Below are 25,510 nucleotides of genomic sequence, written 5' to 3'. Positions count from 1 at the left end.
TGCAGGTGGCCTTGTGTAAATGCCTGTCAATTGAATAAGTTTACCTAGAATGTCTCATATGTAGCAATAGGCTTTGTTTCCAAATCTAATAATGCTCATTAGACAAAATAATTTTCTGATCATAATTAAATTTTCTTATAATGCAAAAAGTTAAATAAAAATGCTGATCTATTAAACAAACTTATCTCAAGCTAGACAGCAATACAGGAATGACAATATGTCTCTGCTCCTATGGCAGGCAGGGGATCCCATGCTTATTAATTGTGCAGTAACACATTCTAGAAAGTGGGAATGCATTGATGTCAGGTGAGGGCTGTACAGATTTGGATTTGTGATGCTTCCCTTAATCTGCCAATGATGACAAATGACTAACGTCCACTGAAGTGAGGGCCAGCTAAATATTAATACTTAGGGAATTGAATTGCATGAGTCAATGCCTTCAGGAGAATTGAGGAGAGTACTATACTGGAAACAATAAAACAAAACAAAACACAACACATGTTTTGAACACTAGGTTGCTGTCTGGTATTAAATGTGACAAACTAATGTGTCACCACCTACCTCTCCTCTGCCCCAGTCAATGCACGGATAAAAACAGATACAAAAATTTTTAAGTTCACGTATAGTAGAATTTACAAAAGATGAAGTATTAGATAAGGACGACAAGAGGGGGAAATCACAAAGGCTTCAAGCTTGGCATTCTCAAATTCTGATACTGATAGCTAGAAGTTAATCTGCTCAGAGTACTGAAAGCATCAAAATAGCTGACAAGTTAACCTTTAAAACCAGCAGATCCAGTTGGAAATATCAACATCAAATTCATATCTTAACAGAAATTAAGTGTATCCTGATTCATTTGTGCTAGAGAATGAGGGGCAGCAAAGGACAGAAGGCAGCTGCAAAATTCACACTGCAAGACAGTGACAGCTTGACATGCTCTTCAGTTTCTCAATAAGCCAGAAACATCTTGAACTACAGAAATTCCATCAAAATGGAACACAGCAAATGAAATTGATGTAGTATGTTATTTATAACTTTATCACTTTCATGTTATTAAAAATGGACAACTTAATAGCGTAAATAGCCAAGAGCAAGACAAGCTTAAATGACTCAATATATCCATGCACTTAACTTCTAATATAACAGAAAGCAAAATGATTTTCTCCATTTCATATGCCCTTTTTTAAAAGCATAGCCAAAAATTTGGAATAACGTAATAGGCGATAAAGCAAAATCAGAAATGCGAATGCCAATCACCAATAGAATCCAGAATCACCTTAATGTAATGATGATGAGGATTTTCACAGACCACAAAATAAATCTTGATTCCAACTGGCCCAATAGTAAGTGAGATAATGAGTGGTTCATTTCACAATATAAAATGGAATGACTGACATTCAGTTCAAAATAATTTCCATCGTACTTTTCATATTCTGCCCATTCTTCAACAACAAATTTTAACTATACCATGTGTTTTTTTTAGGATAAAGATTCCTTTTCTGGAATGTAGGCAAGTGGTGGGGGGCAACATAACATGTGGTTTGAAGGATCACGGTTGATCACTAGCTGTTTGAATATTATTGGAGAGGTAAGGGGGAAAATGGAGAAGTGGGGGAAAGAGATGAAATAGGGATTGGGAATGCATATAAGAAGAGAGTTGTGGTGAGAAGATTAGAATAGGAGAAATCAGTAATGACGTGACAGGGTTGGTGGGGAGAGGTGGTGCTGAATTAAGGTGGAGGAGGCTTACAGGTAAGCTTATTAGGCCTGGAAAAAACACTCCTGCTCTTCCTTGCCCATAAGCAGTGCTGCAAATGTACCTACCTGAGAGATCCAGCCTTTCTTGCCTTGTTTTGCAGGGGCTATAGGGTTAGAAATAGAAACCCTGTAAAACTGGAGGCACTTTGCCTTCATAAGACAGTTTCTACAAACTGTGAATCGTTTGGTCACCACCTCCTACCACTCCAACCACAACCACACCCCTAGTCCAACCACAACTCCCCTCCTTCATTCTGCCTCAATTAAAAGCAGAGTTGGGAAACTGCAGGTAAATTGGTTTCTTGTTTCACATTTCTAATACTTTAACCTCCAACTAAAATAAAATCTACTCATTTTGGGAGTTTAGAACTGCTTTCTCCAAAACTTTTGTTTAATACATAAATATCACTAGAAAGTTGAATACCAGTTAAATGTTTGAAGCTTATCATCTTTGTGCTATTGCTAACTAAATCACTTCTCTCCTACAATTAAATTTCAGTTAAATACAAACCATTTTAATCAGACAGGTCAGGAATATCTCAAGTTTGACCTGAAGTTAGATGCAACTGGGCTAGGAAGGAAAATGGCCATGTTTCCTGTTTCTGATCACTGTTCAGAAAACAGAAAACCTTGCTAAACGTGCATAAAAATTGCATGAAAACAGAATCAGTGTTGTAATGACATGGTAGTAGCAAGGACTGTACAACTGTCATCAATAGGCTGAAGAGATGGAAAGTTTGTGTGTGATCATTAGGTAGTCTAGGCTGCACTGCTCCACTGATAGATCTGTCTGAAAATAGTCACAATCTTGATTTCCATATGGAGAATGGCTAAATGAGCAAATTATTAGAGGAGTTTCAGCAGCTCTCAAGTTCTGTATCAGCTGGAGTCACTGGATGCTGAAGAAATACAGATAAAATTTGAAAAGCAAGCAAAAACAGAGTGTCTAAGTATTATTTTGGGAAAAGCTGCACAATGTAGCAAGTGGGCACAATTCAGCCAAAACTGATATTTTCCTAGAATATAATGTTTCAGTGCAATGCAAAAAAGTGTCCAAACGCCTTCCTTTGTATCATAATATCACTCTGAAATACGGAAAGGCAGTTTCCTTTCATTCCCCCTTCCATATCTTCCTTCAAAATGAAAATATTGCAAACATCAAGAGCATAGTTCAACTAAATGGAACAATACTCTAAACAAGCAACAACCCTACAGTCAAACAGTAATTAATGCTTCCTTTAAGACATTACATTTACATTAGTTTCAAATATAGAAGTACTCTATAATTTAAGTAAAAATTGTACGTATTTGAAATCGAATGCTCTTACTTTAAAAGCATGGCTAAAATTTATTGGATTATCCAGCAGCACACTCAGTCACAATACTGTGGTTGACTGAAAATAGCTTAATTACAAAACGCTTACAAACATCTAATTATTGAGAAACCAATGTCAGTTTGTGCTCAAATCTGTATTGTTAAATAAATGGCAATTGTGTAGACCCTCATCCTTACCGAGATCTAAAAGCTGAAATTCATGCAGATGCTCCATTGTTTCTACTGTAGTGTGCGATGCAAGCCATTCAGCAAGTGTCTTACCATCAGGTCCTAAATCCATAAAACTGAGATGTGTGCAGCACGAAGTTACCAGTAATGATGACAAATTGCCTGTCTGAACTCTGCAAATAAAAAAGTAGTTTTCCGCAATCTTAATTCAAGTTGAGCAAGAGGACCTACAACAAGTACACTTAATCATGGGGCTCGGGGAAATTTTATAGGAGTAATTTTCTGAACTATGCCATGAAAGGTGGTGGTTGGAAATTCATGCACAATACAAATTTGCGTTATGTGCTTTCAGCCACACCAGGGTCAATTTGCTCTTTTGGGGTGTCGGTGCAAACTCGGCAGGCCAAATGCCCTCCTTTTGAACTATATGGAAATTGAAGGTAGCAGAACATTTGCTTGGTGTACAGATCAGCAGATCAACAAATGGAGCACCCGATCAATGCACAATCACCCCTCGAGAACTAAATGCCAAATCAGATTCGTAATCTGCAACAGGGTCCTAAAATCATGAGGGGGAAAGAGTGTTTCAGCCTGGTTTATGGTTTTGGTAGATGGTGAAAATTATCTGCTAATTCCTGAGCAATAACCGAAATGTTAAGATGAATGGATTGGACTGACTGATCTTGTTGTCTGTCTTGCCAATGGAAAAGGAAATAATATTTACGTTAAACACTAAAGAATTCCTACCTTCGCAGTTCAACATTTAAGATAGAGCAAATTAGAGGGATTTTACAACATTGTGGGTCAATCCACAGAACATGGACTGCAGCGATGCAAGAAGGCAGCTCACCACGTCCTTCTCAAGGGCAACTAGGAATGGGCAATACATGCTGGCCAGCCAGTGATGCCCATGTCCCACGAATGAGTAAAAAAAATCCAGCTTTGTGGCTGCTCTTTAATAGGAAATTTAACAAAAATTAAAAATACCAAACATTAAGTGTAATGCCAAAAATAGTTGAATAGTGGGGGATACTGATCTCCTGATCCAAAGAAAATTGCAGTTCTTTGACAAAAAAGGAAATACAAGACCGAGAATGCAATCAATTAAATCACAACCTTCATCTGCCATCTACAGCAATGTATAATTTGCCAACCAAGTTATAAATTGGATTGTGTCATCTATACCATTATTAATATCAAATATGTCCAACATCAAGAGGGAACATTTTACCACTTTTATAAATTGAAACTAGACTTCCCCAGTAACTCAGTTGGTAAGAAGTTCAATTTCCAGTTAGCTGATCTGTCAAAGAATTGGGCATAATTGCTCAATATCCTCTACTAAGAGAGAGAAAGATCAACCAAAATCCAAATTTCTAGTAGCCACTGGAGAAAATATGGACACAAACAAGATCAAAGGACAGCAGCTAGCTCAGCTATGAAGCCCTTGTATTATAGTAGAAAGGTCAGTCAACACTCATAAGTCAACTCGAGTGTACAAATCCCACTTAGCTAAGGTATGCAAGGAAATCAGTGTCCATGGAACTGAATCTGAACAAGAATCAAATCAAAGAGGGGGAAAAGTTGGAAGAAAAAAATTACAATCAACAGAAAGTTGTTTTATACCACAGGAGTGTTTGCAGTAAATTGTTGTTTAAGATCTCACTCATTACAGAACAAGGATGATTATTAAAAAGCCCATATGTTATCAATGTCTATGTTTTATATGCAACGTGTGATATATGTTAGGATGTGCACATTTGAAGGTTTCCATTTTCCTTCTCAATCGCTGTCAAATTGGCAGATCTCAATCAAGACAAGCCATTACCAAATACATTTTTTTCTAGTAATTGTATATAAATGATTAGTCATATCTCTCTTCCTCAATTATTCAATGGCTTCTGCTGGAGAATGTGCAATGATTCAGCTACACATTGATGTCTTATTGCGTACCTGGCTCCTCCAAAATATCCATCTTGAAGTTTTTTTAATGTTGATAAAATATTTGGATGAATATTGGTTCCATAGTCAACTGCAAAGTTAAATTCAACAAAGTCATATATATGGGATCAGAGTTATACTTTACATTCAATTTTGTCAAAAACAAAATTCCATCTCATTTTTCAACTAGTAGAACTGCATTGCTCAAAATAAATTGGTTATTACACAATTGTTACTGAACGTAAAGGTCTGGAAATATGAAGACCAAACAACTGGATGAGGAAAAAGCCATCAGATGTACTTTGAACAACGAACACTAGGTGGACAGGAGAGCTTTTCCAGCCATGAACTAATCATGTTTAATCCATGGACCCAGAATCATCTCAATGTCCGTGTTTGGATAATTGGTTAGTTGGTGAGAGGAGATCATGTTATGAGCCAACTAACGTTTCTGGTGCCTTAAGAAACTGCTTTTCTCCAGGCCAATGACAGAAACAGAAGAGACATGACCCAGAATGGATTCTCTCTCTCTCATTATCTCATCCGGCCTGGAAGCTCAAGATCTGCCTGTTGTTCGACTCTCTACAAGCTACAGGCAGCATTTTACAAATTCAACCCAACAGCTGTTAACTTAGGAAAATATTGTCCATCGATGTTTATGTTTTGTATGTGATGCCTGGTATATGTTAGGACATGCACATTTGAATGTTTCAGGTTTCCTTCTCAATCATTGCCATCAACGCCTTTAAATTTTCTCAATGCAGAATCTAGAAAGATAATCAAACCCAGTCGGAAACAGGCCTTTAAGTGACCATATGAGGTCAATTGGTTTCTGAGTAGGGAGACCATCCTCACCTCCTTCTGTCCAGAACTTAACCTGGAGGGTCAGGGAAGTGATGGCATCACCACCTTCCACCTTGCAGCTCGATAACAAGAACATCTGTCTCTGCGGAACATTAAACACTGCCCAGTGTTTCTATCCATTAATGAATAATGAAATTAGTTGAATGTATCTCTTTCACAGCCCGAAGTAGAACCTTAAGTAAATAGAGGGCCCGATTTTACCATATTGATTCTAAGTGCTGGATCTGAGCACAATTCAGATCCGACTTGGAAACCTGCTCTCAGGTGTCCCCACAGGCACTTAGCCTGAAAAAAAATTCACAAGTCTCAATTGCACTGTGAACAGGGCTTATCGTGCCCAAATTGCTGCAGCTCCAATCGAAGCTTCGAACTGCACATGCGCAGTGAAACAAAAAAATTTGAAAAACGCACCCCTGTCACATCGCTCAAGGGCCTCAAAAAGCAGTAAAACTGGCCCGGGAGCAAAAGGCAAGAGCAATGGCCCCCCACAGACACTGCCCCATCCTCACAACAGGACTTCTCTCCCTTATTTGCCCACCCACCCTGGTACCCAGACCAATCCTGACCGGCCCCTCCGCCCACTGGTCGCCTACAGAGTGGCAGCGGTCCCCCCTTCCCCAGCACCACCACCGAGAATTACCAGGCCTCTCAAACGGATGCAAATTCATTTAAATCGCCATTGCACCCAGTTCAAATTGCGGCTATTTTCAGGCCTTGGTAAAGTGGGCATCTGCGTGGACATGGGTGAGGATCATGCTAATGGCCTCATGCCCAACTTTACCCAGTTTTTATGCCTGAAAACGGACATGACGCAATGATAACATCAAGCCCAGAATTTCACAATTTAGAAAACTTAACTGCTGTTAACTTTGTATTACAAACAACTCTGTACTTTACAAATTGACCTAACTGAAGTCTGAAGGTCCCAGTTTTCCAATTTGCAGAGTTAATTTGCTCTTTCAGTAAGAATCATTACAAATTGTCAATTTAAGGTTAATTGTCATTTGTCAATTTAAGGTTAAGCTCAAAAGCATACAGCACAAGATAACTCTTAATCTGTCATATCATGTGACCTTGATATGTTACATTTAATAAACAAATACATGTTCTTACTTACATTGGCCAGAATTCTCCAATCCCGTCAGCCAGAAGAGAGAATTTGGCACTCAACCAAATCTTCACTCACAGTAGTGGGACTAGAGAATCCCAGCCACAGTTGAGGTCAGAGAGTCCTGGCCATTAAGTCAGAAAATTTGCCATTTTACAAGCACAGTAACATTATACCAGCAAATAAATGCATTATTCTTCTGATTATACAAGTATGTGTCTCTTCAAAATTTACGAACTACAATTTCTAAGTAAGCAACCATTTCATGAGTTAATAAAGTGGTCAATTAAAAAGCTATAGACATTCTCCCAATGGATTTTTATAGTTCTGGGAGAATCATACGTGATTGTTTTTTTCATTTACATTTTGAAATGCCGCACAAAAATTTGAATGAGAGACTTGAACTATGACAAAGAAAGGTGAAACACAGGAAACGCCAACTAAGTACACAGATTACAGGCATACGTAGTATATTATAAATTAGTAACCTGTTTCCTACTTCTGACCATGATCTAGTGCATCTTTGTTAGAAAGTACATGCATGTAAATGGCAGATTTGAACAAAACAGGATTGGCTAGGATGCTATCCATACTTGAATAGCTGGTCAGCACATATTGGTTGTTTGAAATATGAAGTACAAACCGCTGGTGCATGTGAGATGCCAGAGCACTGCTAATGTCTGAGCAACTTCATACTAGCTGAGCTCAGTGCTATCAAGATTAAACATTTGGGGATTTAAAGAAAAGTTACATTATAAGTTGCATTGTTTTATAGAAATCAAAGTACTTGACTTACTGAGCATGTTCTGTGATATTGGAAATGTCACAGTGGGTCGTCCAGTCTTTCGCCAGCAACGACACAAGAATGACAACTCCGTTCGAAGCATGTCAACAACCATTCGATTATCAAGGGCCAGGTAGAATTGCTGCTTATCAATAAACTGTAAACAGATTTTTTAAAAATGATTGGACGTATACAAAAGGAAAACAACATGCAAGGGTACTCAAGTTCCAGCTTGGACAGCATGCTATTGTGTTAATCCACATCACAGAATGATCAGAGATAGGTAGGATAAGGAGTAGCATCCTAATTTATTAGAGGAATGAGAATGATCAACTTACTTAACGTGCTATGTGAAATTTGAAATATTACAGTGGGCTATTCTGTCTTTCTCCAGCAGAAACACAAGTATGAAATCTATCTGAAGAATCCCCTTTCAGAGTGGAAAATTGAACGAGTTGCTTCATTAATTGAGAAAGATGCAACAGGAAAGATAGGCAAATAAATTCTAATTTTAATATATTTTAAATATCATTAGCAGACCCGAAGCTGAAATCTCCAGGCCTGCAAGCATCTCCCTCTCACCACCAGGAGTGGTTCCCCAGAGGGTTTACTCTAGCCCCCCACTAGCAAGGAGCTAGTGGCCCAATCCCACTCGAGTGAAGGGGCACCCCCGAATGTGTCCAGGCCAACTTTGTCCCCACCCCCACAAGCCCCCCCCATGGCCCGCCAAAATCTATCCCTAACCGCCACCCCCCCAACCCCCAGCAGTTGTGAGCCATCCCCCAAGTCTTGATTCCCTCCCCAGTTCCAAACCCCTCTGCAGCCCCCCCATGGGGGAGTGGGGGGAGAGGCATCAAATATCCCCAGAGGGCTGGGTGCTGGGAGGGTGCCCCCTGGGCACTGCCAGTCTGGAAGTGCCAGCCTGAGCCCCAGCACTGCCCAAAGGCCAAACTGTCAATGCCTAAGGGCCACCTTGGCACTGACCACCAGGCATCAGGTAGTACCAAGAGGGTGGGGCAATCAGTGGGAATGGGGAGTCCTGCTTCACTCTTCACTAGGGCTTAGTGACAGAGTGAGGAAGGCCAGAAAGCGGGCTGGCCATCAGGGTAGGGGAAGAGGCTTGGAGATGCTGGTGGGTGGGGGAGTGGAAATCGCGAGATCAGGGCCATCAGCAATCAGGCGGTGGGGGTGGGGTGGTGTTGTTTAACATAGCTGGCGATGTGGGGGTCACGGGGCTGGCCAGCAATCAGGAGGCCAGCAGCGTGGGGCTACTGCACGTGCTGATTTTGGCACTGACAGATCAGCATATGAGCAGCGTCCCACTCAGCGTTATGCTGCCAGCCTCTCCAGTGGGAGCAGGTCCCACCCCAGATTTGTGGAGTGATTTACACGAGTGCACTCTGCTATTCACAAGAGTGTGGGAGTATCATTTTGAAATTCCCGCTGAAAAAAAGCATGATTTACTTCAGTTTTTATATGAATTTGATACTTAGTATTTTTTGGGGAGAATCTCACCCCCACCACCCCCCCACATACCCAAGGAAGAATATACTGGCCTTGGAGGGAGTGCAACGTAGATTTACCAGAATGATACCTGTGGGGTAAATTGAATCACAAGAAAAGATTACACATACTAAGATTCTACTTGCTGGAATTGAGAAGATCCTGGCGATTTATCAAAGTTTTTAAGGTATTAAGCTGACAAGATAGGGTAGATGGAGGGAAACTATTTCTGCTCTTTGGGAATCAAAAACTAGGGGACATAACTTAAACATTCGCGTCAGCCCTTTCAAGGATGAAATTAGGAAATACTTCTACATTGAAAAGGCATGGTAGAAGTCTTGGACTATCTTCCATAAACAGCAGTCAACGTTGGGCCAACAGTTATTTTAAATTTGAGACTGCCAGATTTCTTTTAATGAAGGCATTAAGAGATGTGAAACAAACGCAACGATCCATCATAATCTCGTTGAGCAGCAGAACAGGGACCAAATGGTCTATTCCTACTTCTATGTTCTGACTAAATTTGTAATCTGCTGCCATCTAAGTGCTGAGAACTTTGGACTATGAAGTACTATGCTGTGAACCTAAAGAAGGAAATATATTATTCATTAAAAGAAATTGAATGGAATTTTTTTTCAGAAGTGAATCTGCCCTTACCTGAGGTGTGAAAACAAAGATTTCATCCCGAACAAAATACAATTTGGATGTACCAAGAATACCCATGTGCCGATAAGGACGACCGCTCAACTTCAGTCTCTTATTGCGACCTGTGGACAGAATTGGATCTGTGGGTAAGTTATGTCATAAAGAACAAAGTGACTAATCCTCAAACCCAGGATGTTATGTCCCCAAATGAAGAATATAAAAGCTCCAGAGAAGCTGCAGAGGACAACAACCCAACGAGAACCCCAGACTTACCTGTAGTCCTGGCTCCAAGATAAAAGTGTGCCTTCCTTCAAGTCTTATTACAAAACAGCAATGGCCACCACTCTGAGTGACTTTGCCAGTACTGGAGAGATGGCACCTTCTGAATGGCTGGCTGCTCCCTGAGACGGGGCAGGGACAGAATTCTCCTAAGGCCCCATCAGTGTGTCTGATGACAGGTAGATGGGAGAACATAGCAGAAAGCCCAAAAATCAGTTTCACACCAGTTTGAATTGATAGCAAGGTCTTTCGCTGGTGCCTGCCATGGTGGGTTGGTAAACCTGCCGGAGACCAACATGAACTTCATTTAATGGGATGCAGATGAAGGTCTGGCTGCCCATGCCAGATTCTCCTTGATACCAACAGAAAACACCTTGGTGTAAAAGACTACATGTTATACAGATGTCAGGAATCATCTGAACAACACCTGGAACTGCCTCCAGGGTTCAGGGGGGAGACCGCTTGCCACCCTAGATCCAGATTAGATGTTCTGGAGGAGGTCCCTCTTCCAGCCTCAGAATGTTCCTGCAAATCTATCTTCGTTCTCAAGAGGTCCACCCTCTGCCCACAAGAGTGCTCCCGGAGGTCTATCCTCATTTTCAGGAAGTCCACCTTCTTTCTTCAATAGAGGGTCAGTGATGTTGGACACTTCTTCCATGTGGTACCTGTTCACAATGGCTGTTGATGTGCCATCCAGATCTGTTCTGCCACTGAATTTGGCATGAAACATCCAGGTGCATAATTAACGAAGTCAGGGCTTGGATATCTAGTATGTTTTCCTGCCAGGTACCACAATGGGAAACAGACCATGTTCCAGCCCCCACCACAGCACTTAACCTGAAAATGGAAGAATTCTGCCCAGGTTTGCTCTTGAAGGGCAGAAGTCCTGTGTCGAGTTGTGATGCATCTGTTCAAAGCAAGAACAGGCCCTCTCCCTGACATCTTGCCAGTGTGGGGTGCACAGGGACCACAGCAGCCTGTTATTCTTGGGCTCAACATAGCCGGAGGATACCTGGGTGGTATATGTGGTTGCAAAATGTTTGATTGGTTGGGTCTGATGATCTTTTCTTTCTGCCCATGTCGTACTTTTATATTAATTTTAGGATTTAAATAAATATATATTTGATATATGTAAATAAATACAAAAATAAAAAATGTCTATAGTATACATGCTGTTTTCCTGGTCCTTGTGCAAGGGCATGTTACTGGGCAAAGAATAAGCAGTCTTGTTTTGCAATTTCTGTGCTATACTTTGTTGATTCAATTCTGACACTTTGCAACTGAAATGGGCTCGTGTACTTTACTCAGTATCAACATTTATGATTGCAAAATATTGGATTGCCCATTAATATTTTTCCTCATTAATTCATCATTAGTGCAGTACAGGAAAGATTAATGTCCAGAAAACAGCTAAAATTCCACCTCAGTCTATTAAATAATCTCATGGTAACACTAAATAAGAAGAGATTTTCTCACCAAGTCTTGCATAGATACGAGAAAGAATACGAGCCGGCTGCACTCTGATTGGAAAAACCTCTGCTATAGTTTGTACGTTGATACCTTGCTTCTTCAGAATTTCCTTTATTCCTACTGTTTCTGCCAATATTGCCACTGAAATTAAACAGAAAGATGTTTGAAATGGGAAAAAAAAGTAATTTTTTTCACCTGTGAGCCAAGTTTGTATCAAGGGACTTAATTAATGGCGTAGCCAATGAAGGTTCAGGGAAGCTGATTGGGCTTAGCTTCGTCCACAGGTGGATATTATTTGACACTTACGTCATATGAGTTTAACTGCCACTTGTCAGCCCAACTATATATCATTCAGTCCCTAATGTAACCTGATACAGGTTACTTAACTATTAGAGGAGTTACGAATTTTAGAGAAATCATCATTTGTGCCCCTGAACCAAAGACAGAAGGAAAGTCATTAATATCATAGCTGCAAATGGTTGGGCACAGGTAATCAAACAGACCAGCATCCCATCCATTGACTCTGTCTGCGCTTCCTCCTGCCTGGGAAAAGCAGCCAGCAAAGTCAAGGACCCTACACACCCTGGACATACTCTCTTCCACCTTCTTCTATCAGGAAAACGATAAAGTCTGAGATCACGAACCAACTGTCTAAAGAACAGCTGCTTCTCTGTTGCTATCGGACTTTTGAATGGACCTACCATATATTAAGCTGATCTTTTGCTGCTCCCTAGCTGTGACTGTAACACTATATTCTGCACTCTCTCTTTTCCTTCTCCCCTATGTACTCTGGGAGTTTTGTTTGTATAGCACACAAGAAACAATACTTTTCACTGTATCCCAATACATGTGATAATAATAAATCAAATTAAATCAATTTCCCCAATGATCATCTGCACAGTCAGCCATCTTGACTGATCTTCAATAATCACTACCAACTTTGTTTGTGTTAGGGATGAGTAAAGTAAAGCTTATTTATTAGTCACAGGTAAGGCTTACATTAACAATGCAGTTACTGTGAAATTCCTCTCGTCGCCACAGTCCGCCACCTGTTCGGATCAATGCAATTAACTAGCACGTCTTTCAGAATGTGGGAGGAAACCGCACTCGGAGGAACCGCATGCAGACACAGGGAGAACAGGCAAACTCCCCACAGGCAGTGATCCCAAGCCAGGAATCAAACCCAGGTCCCTGGCGTTGTGCGACAGCAGTGCTAACCACTGTGCTATGGTGCCACCCATGACTCCAGCCATTAGACAGTTTTCCTCTTGATGCCTATTGACTTCAGTTTTTCTAGGGTTCCTGTGTACCACGTTCAAAGTCTGTCATGGTATTAACGATGTGGATGTGCCGGCGTTGGACTGGGGTAAACACAGTAAAAAGTCTGACAACACCAGGTTTTAGTCCAACCGATTTATTTGATAGTAAACTCACAAGCTTTCGAGGGGACTCCCTCTTCGTCAGGTGAATGGAGAGTTCTGGCCTCGGACAGAGCACATAAAGCACAGACAGTTTAGAGATTACTGATTAGAATGCGAATCTTTACACCTAATCTGCTGTTCAAGTCCTAAAGTGGCTGACAATGTGTGTGGAAGGAGCACTGATCACAGGTTAAAGAGATGTGTGCTCCTTCCACACACATTGTCAGCCACTTCAGGACTTGAACAGCAGGTTAGGTGTAAAGATTTGCATTCTAATCAGTAATCTCTAAACTGTCTGTGCTTTATGTGCTCTGTCCGAGGCCAGAACTCTCCATTCACCTGACGAAGAGGGAGTCCCCTCGAAAGCTTGTGAGTTTACTATCAAATAAATCGGTTGGACTAAAACCTGGTGTTGTCAGACTTTTTATTATGGTATTAACCGCAGTTACTTTCATCTCCCCTTCAACACGCAGTTTTTGGGTTCACACTTGGATCAAAGTTGTGATAAAATACAGACTAGTACTGGCAAAACCCAAAATGAACATTTGTGAAAAGGCACTGCTTGACTGGATTATTAATACCACTTTACCAGTGATCGAGAGGATGAAAATAGTGCAGTAGTTGGCAGGGCCGAACATGTTCTGGTTTTATGGATGGCACGTACCTCTGCCATCTTCCAAACTGTCTTGGCTGTACAAAAACAGCTTCACTAGAACAGCAACTAGCTCTAGTGCACAAGTATTTGACACATTGCCAGGATTTTGCCAGGGTTGTCAGCTTTTGCTTTGTCCAATGGACTTACCCATTTCCTAGGCTGGGATTTTACCATTGCGTTGCGCCCATTTTCGGGTGAAACGTGGTCATAAAGTAGGATGCAAAGCGATTAGCACAGGTTTTCGCAACTGGTGCCACTTTAGGAGTGCCAGACTCCAGAGTGGCCAGCCTCTTGCCAGAAATGGGCAAGAGGCAGGTTAATGTATTTAAATTTATTTAAAGAAGTATTTACATATCATTAATGAGCCCAGCACCCAATGTCCAGGCTCGCCTGCCTTTATGGCTGCACCAGGAAATGTTCTCGCCAGCGAGGAACAGACATGCTCTCCATGAACTGGGAGCAGTTGACCCGCCCTCGCCAGTGGAACCCGAGGCCACTGAAGGCCCCCGGAGAGTTCAACATCAAGGAGGGGTGCCCCTTAGGCTGTGTTTGACTGGCAGTGCCACCCTGACACTTGGGCAATGCCCAAAGGCAATGCGAGGGGGCAGGGCCAATGGGGCCCATTGCCACACTGCAGTAATCGGTGGGGAAGGGAAGGGTTCCGCGATCAGTCTGGGTGGCAGGGAGCTACATCTATGGCCATGGACTCTAGCAATTGCAGGAAGGGGGATCTGCTTCAGGCTGCCTGCAGTAGCAGGGGTCTGATAGCTCTCTTTGTCTGTCAGAATCCTGCTACAGCTAATCTGCATGTGCAGCATTAGAGGGCTGCATATGCACATTATCTCCCTCTGCAGAAGTCTGTGGGCAGGGCTTAAATGTGCCCAAAAGCTGCAGTGAGCAACAAGCTCGCTCAGAATTTTGCAGGGAGTGTGTGTATGGGGAGGGGCATAAAATACACCCAAAGACAGACCTGAAGCTCTCACAGTTTCAAGCCTGCCCATCACTTAGACAAAAAATGGTAAAATACCAGCCTTAGTGTCAAATGGGGTGAACCTAACTAGTGTGTATCTCTTATTTCCACCTGCCTTCCACATTGCATCACTAACCAGATCAAAAAATTAAAGAAATGCGATAGAGATCTGCTCAAACTAGTTTCACTTGCATTGCAATCAAGTATTAGCAAATACCAAATGTCAAACACTGTACACTTCAATTTTTCATTTACTTGTACAGACCTATTTTTAAATCATTTTTGGAAATAACATGGGCAAACTCATCTACCAAGGGTGGCCAAACTTCTTGAATCTGGAGCCACATGACACCCAAGTGCCACAAGACACAGAAAATCTTTACAAACACATTTTACCTCTCTTTTCTTCCAGAATTCCTTCCCACAAAATTCAGATTGTGGCAAATCTGCTACAATGACATACATCAGAGCAAACACATACTCACTGCTGAATTAACTTTGGCAGCCTTGGTTTCCAAAATAGAAAATCAGACGAGGTTAAAAAAAGCCTACTGAATAACAAGTTTGATTCAGATTACCTTACAGTAGATTCTTAAACTCCTGTTCTCTACTAAATTGTTTCCTACCTTTCCAGACAGAGGCCACAAGCTGGAAAGTTAGCAGTGAAAGGGTGGGTTAGGGAGCCAGAGGCAGTGGTGCTTGGGGTCACACAACCTTACATAAGATTAGCAGGAAAATACCAAAGTATTTTTGCAACAGGCTGAAATAAATAGTTGATCTTAACCCTCCTCCCCTCCCTAGTTCTGCTGCATGCTCCCCAGTTCTCTCCTAAGGAAGCTGTTCCTGGCCAAAGCTGCACCTGGCTATTTATCTCCCTCAAATGTGCAACGTAATGGTTTCACAGCACAAGGGATTTGCCACACTCAATGTCAAAGAGCCCATGTGTCTTGCAAGCCAGCGCTGTTATGTACAATGTTCACAATATAATTGGGAAAATAAATTTCAGAATTCATCTGTCTACAAATGTTTCATATGTGTATTTGAAGTAGAAGCATTGGTCATCATTGTTGATGAATGCATAATTTAATTAACCTATACTGGATTAAATCAGTTTGTTGGTATTTTTGGTCATATTAACTTGCCCAAACATTTAGTCCAAATTAGAATACTGTTATAACAATGATAAAAGCAGAATCTAATTCTAATTCAAAAATATACCTTGTACTACAACATCTGGTCTGGGAACAGTCGCAAATCTTCTGTTCAATGGATCAATTTCACCAGCAGCAAGGAATCCCTGGATTTGTTGTAAAACATAGGTTGAAAATTTCAGTCAAGGGCAACATTCTTCTCTCTTTTTTTAAAGGTACAGGTAGTGTGTAGCTAAGGTGTACAATTTTGAAAGTCTTTAATCATGACCTTCAATCTGTGTTGACTTGTTGATCACAGGTGAGCCAGTAGTTGGGGTGACAAAATTGGCCTAATAGTTAAGAAATTTTTTTTACTGTAGACACCTTAAATAATATACAACTATGCAGCTAACAACTTCACATCGCTAAATTTCAAGAAACATTACTTGTTCATTTACTCAAAATCTTATCAGAACTGGTATTTTCCATTACATTCTGCTTAAAAGTACTCTACACACCCCCAACCTATGCAATTGGATTTGTCCCAGGTCATCTTTAGCATACAATACAAACACACATCCAGATTAAGTATTCATGTCTCATCACAAGGTCGTAATAAAAAGGATCATGCATGCAATTACGTAATTCGAGAGCTCCCAGTCCAAATTGTGTGGCTAAGAATAAACTAACCAGAGGCTCGATGTTTTGAAATAGCTTCAAATGTAATGGTACTCACAGATAATTGGGGAAATGAGCCAGGGAGTGGAGCAATTGGGCAACAAATCAAGTGTGAGAGGATGGGGAACAATAAAGTAATTTAATGGACTTTGTTTCAGGGAAGGAAAACAAAAGTAGAAGGTAAACTAATAGGAGTAGAAACCAAAGTCAGAAAGGCTAGGAGATTAAAGGAACAGGAATTGTAAGTATGAGAGAGCAGCTTGTGTGCGAGAGCAATCTAACTAGAACACAATTATCAGCAACTGAAGTGAAATGGATGATTTAAAATTAAAATGATGATAAAAGGAAAAAGAAACTTACCTATAGCAGGTTGACTAGAGAAAATAAATTAAAATCTAAAAGAGTGAAACTTACAAATCTATATTTGCAAAACACCAGAACAGTTCAGCGTGCATAAAAATTCTCCCAACACTGGCATTTGTTTTTGTGGAATCAATTGTCTGGATCCAATTGGTTCACCCTAATATAATGATCCAACAGACCACAAATGTGGTGGTGAAACTGGCCCCCACATTTCAAGTTTGCCAAGATTTGTTTGCCAAAGTATGGTAAGATTTGACTTTAAAGTTGTCTAAAAAAAATGCAAATTTCTCCTATTTTCACACTCGTTTGGCATTTTGGTAAGATTGACCCCATAATAACCTTACAACACAAAAGGTGGGATTTCCTGGCCACGCTTGCCCCGAAATCTGAAAATCCTGCCCAAGGTCAACAGACCTTCCCATGGTTCAGCCCTTGCCCGCTACAATTCCCGCAGCAGGCGGAACAGGAAAATTATCCCCAAAGTCAAGAAATGATTGCTTTTAAATAAAGCATTCTTTTAGATTGTGATAATTACCTCTGCCACTAGGCATCCTAGGATGTATAAGGATTGCCCCCACATATGTGGTAGCTTGCCCATCGGAATTCTATTGACAGTATGTGGATTTTTGCACTCTTCATCCGTCTGGAAAACAAAATGAATGTGACAGTTACCACTTTTGCATTATCCACTAACTTTATAGAAATTGCCATGGTGGTACAGCTTTGTAAAGAAAACATTAATCTCAAAATATAATTCAAACAACATCAGATTGAAATAGAAAGACTAGAATCCATTGGCCTGGCAACTATTGGCCACATTGTTAGAAAATCCATTGGAATCAAGATATAATAGTTTATTGACTAACTTACTTTCAAAGTCCAAGAAACAATAGATACATGAAACACATGGGACTTCATTTCCTCTAAAACAAAGTCCATTAAATGACTTTGCCATACCCCTAACTCACATGATTTGTTTCCCAATTGCTTCATTCTATGGTTAATGTTCTCAATTACCTGTGAGTACCATAATGTTTGTATCTGTGCGGAAACATTGAGAGCATAGGACATTTCAGTGGCAGAAAGAGCAAGAAGCAAGACAGTAAAATATATCAAATAGTCAGAAATATAAAATAAAATTCTCAAGGTAAGGAAATGTAAAACTAAGAAGCGTACACGTCTGTTCAAAGTAATTTACATGTAGGTGAATGTAACATTGAGATAAGAAAATGACAGTTCCCATTATAAAACTGTATGCACTATACAATAGATAACAAACATGGATCCAGATTTCGCAGTCAGTCTATCTGCTGGCCTCAGTGAAACTGCCCAAAATGATTTCTCAATCTCTGGGATGTGGACTGCCCTATCCTTTTCCTGACATTAATTTTAGTCTGTTGCCACTGAAGGTTATCTCCAGGCATCCAACAATAGCGATATCAGCATGCAAGATAAGCAGACAATCACATTGAAGCATTATCACATATGGCAAACCAAAATAAAATGCATGTTGATTATCTTTCTAACCATTTTACAGAGAACGGAATAAAAGGTTGGGACATGCACATTAGAGGCTGATATGAAGGAGTTAAAAAAAAAAATCAGCTTCACTCAAGTAAATCAAGTTCCAGCTTTCTACACCTTAAACTCTTAGTCCTGGGTGCCAATAGAAACTTCTAAAAAGTGCATGTACAAACTTGTGTGGTCAGAAGTAGCATGCACAGTAACAAAATAAAATGTTTTTGTTATTACAATTTATTTTTGATACAACAGAAGTATCAAAATATTCAATGTAATATTGTATATGAGAATTGCTTGGTGTTTGGTTTTCTGGTAGGACGATGGGAAAACGGTATGCTGGATGCAATCACTCTAGATTAGGATCGTATGGTTAGCTGTGTGGAACAAGGATCTTAGACTATTAAGAGTTTATTGAAAGGAGACAGAACATTGACTGACCAAGACTCTGAGCTCACAATGTTCTATTCATCTACAAGAGGTGTGCCAAATTAATCTGTCTCTCAAAATGCTTAAATTGGCCATTGCTAGCGAAACAGTTTGTTGGAACAGAAGAATTTCTCTGCAGTACAGACCGAATAGTTGGGAAAGACAGAACTGCAGTGTTACAAAGTCACCAATAAGAGTAGGGTTTATTTCTAGCATGAGACAGACAAAAGACAGTTATACATTACAGATAGACGAGCCAATGAAAGCATGTAATAATTAGACAAAACAAATGTCCAATGCACAATGCAAGGGATTGGACTGGTATTTCTACATTGCATTTCCAACACCTAGTTAATGTGCTTTCAGGGGCTTGGCATATTAACAACAAGAAAAGAATGTACATTAGATGGCTACTCTAGTCAACAACATTGTGACAGTAGGTAAGTAATTGGTGACAAACATACTTCTAAAAGTTACTTGGGAACAAAGACATTCTTAACATTGCCTGATTTAATGTAATCTCATTTTTTAGAAGTGATTAAACTTGATTTTCAGAGGGGTGAAAACCCGAGAGGGCACTCAGATTCGAGGGAAGCAAAACTGGTGAAAGGAAATAGAAAAGGAAAAAGCAAAATCAGAAGACAGATGAAGCATAGGCAAGCACCAAATAAGAGCAGAATAGAGAATGTTAAAAAAGCAGAATTAAAGGCACTCTATCTAAATAGATGTAACATTTGCAAAAATGTCGATTTGAATGGACAAACTAATGTAAAGTTTAATGTAATATGATTTAATTACGGTTAGAGATAAGGCAAGAGGGTGACCAAGATTGGAAACCAAATATCCAAGGATATTTGGCATTTAAGGAGGACAAGGAAAATGAAAAGGGGGTGGAGTAATACTCTTAATAGGGGATAAGTACATTTGTAAGAAGATCTTGGTTCAAAGGATCAACATGTGGAATCAGTTTGAGTGGAGCTAAGATACAGCAAAAGGAAGCAAACATTGGTGGTGTTGTAGTGCTAATGTTGGATAAGGTATAAATCAGGAAATTAGAAATGCATGTAATGTGGGTAATAGAGTAATAATTGTCAACTTCAATATAAACAGACATTGATGCTCTGGAGGAGAAACTTCTGGAGTGCGTATGAGATGGATTTCTGGAAGAGTACATTCAACTAGGGATCTAGCTGTTTTGGATTTAGTATTGTGCAATGAAAAAGATCTAACAACACTCTTGTAAAGAAGCCTTTGGGAAATAGAGACCATAATATGACAGAATTTTGTATCAAATTTTAATGCTTTCAATCTGAAAGTAGGGTCTTAAATCTGAAGAAAAGAAATTATGATGGTATGAGGGGCTAGCTGGCTATGGTGGATTGGAAAATACACTAAAAAAGGTAATGGTATACAGGAAGTGGCTGGTATTTAAAGAAATACTACCCAGTCTACAACAAATATACATTCATCTAAGACAAAAACACCCAAAGGTAAATCAACCATGTTTAACAGGAAAAGTTAGGTTGCATTATATCTCTTTTGTCAGGTTCTAAATTGCTCCCAATCCCCAGGACAAGATAAGTACATTAGGAAGAGAGGATCTTAGTTCGAAGGATCAAGATGTGAAATCAGTTTGAGTGGAGCTAAGAAACAGCAAGAAGAAGCAAACATTGCTGGAGTTGACCATTATTACTCTATTACCCACATTACATGCATTTTTAATTTCCTGATTTATACCATGCCCAATATTAACACTACAATTTTGTGGCCATAAACAACTCCACCAATGTTTGCTTCTTCTTGCTGTTTCTTAGCTCCACTCAAACTAAATCCATACCTTAGTTGAAATGAGGAGGAATTTCTTCACTGAGTTGGTGAACCTTTGGAATTCTCTACCTCAGAAAGCTGTGGTAGCTCAATCATTGGGTATATTCAAAAGAGAGATCAATAGATTTCCAGTGACTAATGACACGAAGGGACATGAAGATAGCACAGGAAAATGGTGTTGAGGTAGAGGCTGGTATTGAGGCTCAACAGGCTGAATGACCTACGCCTGTTCCTATTTTCTAATTAGGTATCCTTCCCCCATTAGGAAGTATTTTTAAATTACCTTATCAGCTGGAACACTATAAAGCTCAGGTAATAAACGTATTCCACCCTCTTGCTTAACAAGAATTCCATCCAGGGCTTCCCTGTATTCTTCAACCTTCAATGGGAAAAAAGACACAAAGAACAAGTCTCATTCTTTTTCAAGTCATAAATATTCACTGACAGGAGATTGTATGATAAATATTTGCAAAAATTGTTCAATTGGTCTTCATGTATTTTTACATTGATTGCCCCTTGTTCTTGATCATCAATTATGTTTTTAACTATAGTGCTGTATCCACCATTTATAATGTTAATATTTCACTATCACTCTAATCTGCATTGCACTAATTATCAGATCAGAGAGTAACAAAAGAATAAGGTGGAAAAATTAAATTTCCAAGTTAGTCTTCATTTTATTTCTATCTTCTCACAGAAGTCTGAATGACAGCGAATCTGTGTTGCACCCTCTCTTAAATCTAATACCGCTCCTTTAAGTGTGGGGTCCAATATTATATACAGTACTCTAAAGGAGGTCTTACTAAACTTTTATGTCAACTCATCATTTGATATTGGCTTTTATATTCTATACATCTTGTAAAATCCAGAATTTAATTCCTTTTGTTTTATCTCATCTTACTAGGGTGCTTCTTTTGATGTCTTATGAATCTGTTTCCAAATCCCTCTGCTGATCTGCAGCATTAGGCTTATTTCCATTCATGGCATAATTCTTGTATTTTAAATTTCATTCTCAACGTTCACTACACACACAATTTTCATTTGCCCAAACCACTTAACTGCTTCTATCCCTCACAAATAATAACAACCTAAGTAACTCCCCCACCCCACCAACATATCACACTGTTTCACTGCCTGTAATTAATACTACAATAATCCATTTCCTCATGAAAGGGCATTGGGATATGGAGGGCGATTCTCCCATCTCGATATGCATGTTTTTTGGTGTGTCAGGATGGCAGAATCATATGTCGGCCATTTTGTGGGATTTGTGCTTGCGTTCCAGATACACGTGCATTTCCCACAGCTGGAAAACGGTCACAGTCAGGATTGTGCTGGAAATCAGTGGGAAGAGGGGTAAGTGATTTAAACCTTTCTTTAAAAACGTGTTTCAAATGTATTTTAAATGTCATTATTGAGCCCGGCACAAAACTTGCCACGTCCAATAGCATCTCCCACCCTGCCAGGAGTATTTCACTTCAGTGGGGTTTAGAGGAGCTCACCATCTTTGAGGAACTAGCAGGAGACCCCGCCAGAGCGAAGGGAGCTAGGAAGTGGGGGAAGTGGTGCCCGCTAGACATGGGCACTGTGGCAGTGCCAGCTTGTATCCCAGCACTGCTCAAGGGCAAAACACCCATGCCAATGGGGCACCTTGGCTCTGTCCACCAGGCATTAGGCAATGGCAAGGGGGCAGGGTCTATTAATGGGCAAAACCCCCAAAGCCACTTTGCATGGGGATCACTCAGGACTGGGGGGCAGGCCAGCAATCGGGGCAAGCCTGCCTCTCATCAGGGGGAGGGGTGGGGAATGGCCGGGGCTGGCCCAGGTTCTTAACACAAATGTGAAATTAAGCGAATGTTTGAATGCATTGTCAACCCATTAACATGTTTAATATAGGTTCATGAATAGCACGAGCATACAATAATGTTACATGTATGCCAATTAGACAATGCAAGTAATTGGTAGTTTTACTGCATTTAATAACTTCAACAAGAAAAAAACCTTGTGATAATACTTTAACAGTGTACCTTTAAATTTTTCAATCTATCCAAGACAAAGCTAACATCAACTGTTTTGGGCCCACCTTCAGTTATTGCAGGCAAGTTGGCAACATTGGCAACCATGCCTTTGTTGAATGGGTTGCTTCTTAAAGATTTGTAAGGTACATCGAGAAATAGATAAACAACTTGCATTTGTATAGCACCACTTTTGGTCCCAGGGTGTTTTAAAACATTTTCACATCTAATAAAGTTGTTTTGAAGAACGAACAGTGTTGTAACATCACAAAACACACTTGCCAATATGCATGCAGCAAACAACAATGAGATACTCTGTTTTGGAGGAGGGAGATGTTACAGCTGAGATACCAGGATACTTCTTGTCATAAGATATGTTATGTCCAACTGTGAAGGTAGATGGACCTCCATTTGAATCTTGTTTGAAAGATATGCACCTCTAACAATACAACAAAACCTCAATACACCAATGAATGTTAGTATGTTAGTCTAGATTCTGCACTCTGGAATTCTAGATTCTGGAATGGATGCTGACTCAAAGATGAGAGTGCTACCTCAGAATAAAGGCAGACGGTTTCTGGGAAACAAGATATCCCAATTATAAAATACTTTTTCTGCACCACATGAGCTGACAAATCATCCACATATCTTGGAATTAATATAAAAACAGTTTAGGTAATGCAAATATAACTTACCACCTTAGAGTACATCATATTTTGATTTACACATTTCAAGTTAATTTACTTCATATTTTGTTTTACCTGCTGCATATTCTTACTGAACAAGCCATCAAGTATCATGTATGTCCAGAACAAAGGCCATTCACATTCTAGGTTCTCAAAAAATTTCAGCTCTGCAGGTTCATAATAAAGCCTGTTAGGATCCTGAAAACAAATCAAGGCAAATACTTTCAGCTAAGTTAGTGAAACCAAAATAATTCTACCCAAATAGTGATGATCCACAATGAATGAGGCGAACTGCTGTATCAGCAAGTGGGAGCCAGCTGTTTTTCAAGGTGGCCTTGGGCAGGGCAATCCCTGGAATGCATCAGATTGGTAAATTGGAGGTTCACATCAGTGACTCCATGAATAAGAATCCCCTGATCTTAACTGAACTATGGAAGGAGAGTGTTGGATGGGAGTTAGTTATTTCAACTTGTTACAGGAGGACAACATTTTCTTGGGCCCTTTGTACTTGTCTCCTTGTAGCCAATAAAGAGCATTGTCAATGAGTTTGGAATAGTTACTGGCCCACTTGGGAAACAACCTATGAACGCAAATTGCTTTTTATTACAGATGTATCAATTGATTCATGTTAAAAATCTTCCATCAAAATGCACATTGCACTTTTAGCTTCGTAATGGAAACTTCCCATGTAAACCTGTCACATAATGGAATCATTCCGTCATTGATGGCACTATTTTATAGCTCCTACCTTCTCATCTGACACAGCTGAGGCATGCATGTCTAAACAACTCTAATCATATTTTGTAATTCAACCATAGAAATATAAAAATTGAAAGATCGTAAAAATAAGGACAAAATGTACAAATCTAAAATGAAGACTCAATAACAGAAATCTATCCTGCTTTAACTATCCTATGCCCGCTGTAACTTTACATAATATATATTTAATACATATGAAATGTTCGAGTACAATTAAAAACTCCATTGTTAATGTAATTTTTAAATGACACTTAAACTTCTGCTGTGTATGGCTCAATCTTTATTTCACACTTTGTAATGTTTATAAACAGAGAAGGAGTACTTCCTGGTTTTCTGCCTGTGAGGATTCTTCAATGTGACTGGTTGTTTACCCTGTTTAACGACATCACTGTTGCTTAATGCCTGAAATCCCCTTGACTTGGCGTTAGATTCAAATGAGTGCCAGGAGAGGGAAAATACATGATACAGGGATCACTAGATCTTTGTGGGTAGCTTTCTTTGAGGTTAGCGGCAAGTGCTGTCATTTCCCTGCTGACCACTAAATTCTGATCAATCTTTTGTAAATATGTCAACATGAATTATGCTAATGTTACAGGCGATGCATGAATGTTGGAAAAATGAATAGCATAAAAGACCTCAAAGAAAAACCACTATACCTCTTTTGGAGTTTTGTAACCATCTCTAAGAAACCGACAGCAACCATAACGACCCTGTTGTAATGCAGACAAGTGCAACAACAATTAGGTAAGTGATTATAAGTAATACTGACATTCAAACTGTCTGTATCATTAACAGCATCACTCAACTGTCCATTTAGCATGTCTAAAATTCATCCCTTTCTTAATACAGTTGATTTACTGGGAATTTTAATAATAGCAGTTTGCAATAATTTGTTTTGAAGTTTGAGCAGAAAGCAATGAAGAATTAAGATAACTGCAACAAGTGTATATTAAGTCATGAAGAACCAGAAGATTTCAAACCTATTCCCATTCTATGTTGACTTGATTGATCTCAGACTGGGGAGTAGGAGCAAAAACAAAAAGGCAAATCCAGAGCAAGTGGAAATGGTAGTCAGAGAAAAAGACCAATCAGGACCTACGCATGGGCGAGAGTGGGCGCAACTTGGGACTAGAGGGAGGGAGAAACAGAAGGTCAGAGCAGCATGGGGCCAGGTGGGCAGGGCAGCAGAGCCTGCGCAGGACA

General features: G+C 39.9%; 1 protein-coding gene across 4 annotated transcripts in view; it reads right to left on the bottom strand.

Annotated features, from left to right (window-relative positions):
* The window catches only part of phka1a (phosphorylase kinase, alpha 1a (muscle)), an 89,537-nt gene that overhangs the window by 42,816 nt on the left and 21,211 nt on the right, over nt 1-25,510 (bottom strand). For 2 of the 4 annotated variants that reach the window (XM_080187699.1, XM_080187698.1), the window contains exons 9-18: nt 24,964-25,017; nt 23,624-23,746; nt 21,131-21,226; nt 17,609-17,716; nt 16,121-16,199; nt 11,863-11,997; nt 10,120-10,229; nt 7,972-8,116; nt 5,216-5,294; nt 3,272-3,435 (exon numbers count right to left, since the gene is read on the bottom strand). In XM_080187699.1, the coding sequence (XP_080043825.1) occupies nt 3,272-3,435; nt 5,216-5,294; nt 7,972-8,116; nt 10,120-10,229; nt 11,863-11,997; nt 16,121-16,199; nt 17,609-17,716; nt 21,131-21,226; nt 23,624-23,746; nt 24,964-25,017 (1,093 nt within the window). The remainder of the gene's footprint in view (nt 1-3,271; nt 3,436-5,215; nt 5,295-7,971; nt 8,117-10,119; nt 10,230-11,862; nt 11,998-16,120; nt 16,200-17,608; nt 17,717-21,130; nt 21,227-23,623; nt 23,747-24,963; nt 25,018-25,510) is intronic. The other 2 variants (XM_080187696.1, XM_080187697.1) reach the window with 1 other exon arrangement.

Source organism: Carcharhinus amblyrhynchos, chromosome 4 (genome assembly GCF_965287045.1).
Source record: "Carcharhinus amblyrhynchos chromosome 4, sCarAmb.v2.hapA, whole genome shotgun sequence".
NCBI classification, from domain to species: domain Eukaryota; kingdom Metazoa; phylum Chordata; class Chondrichthyes; order Carcharhiniformes; family Carcharhinidae; genus Carcharhinus; species Carcharhinus amblyrhynchos.
The sequence above is the reverse complement of the archived record's forward strand: the minus strand, read 5'-3'. Positions and strand labels throughout refer to the sequence as shown.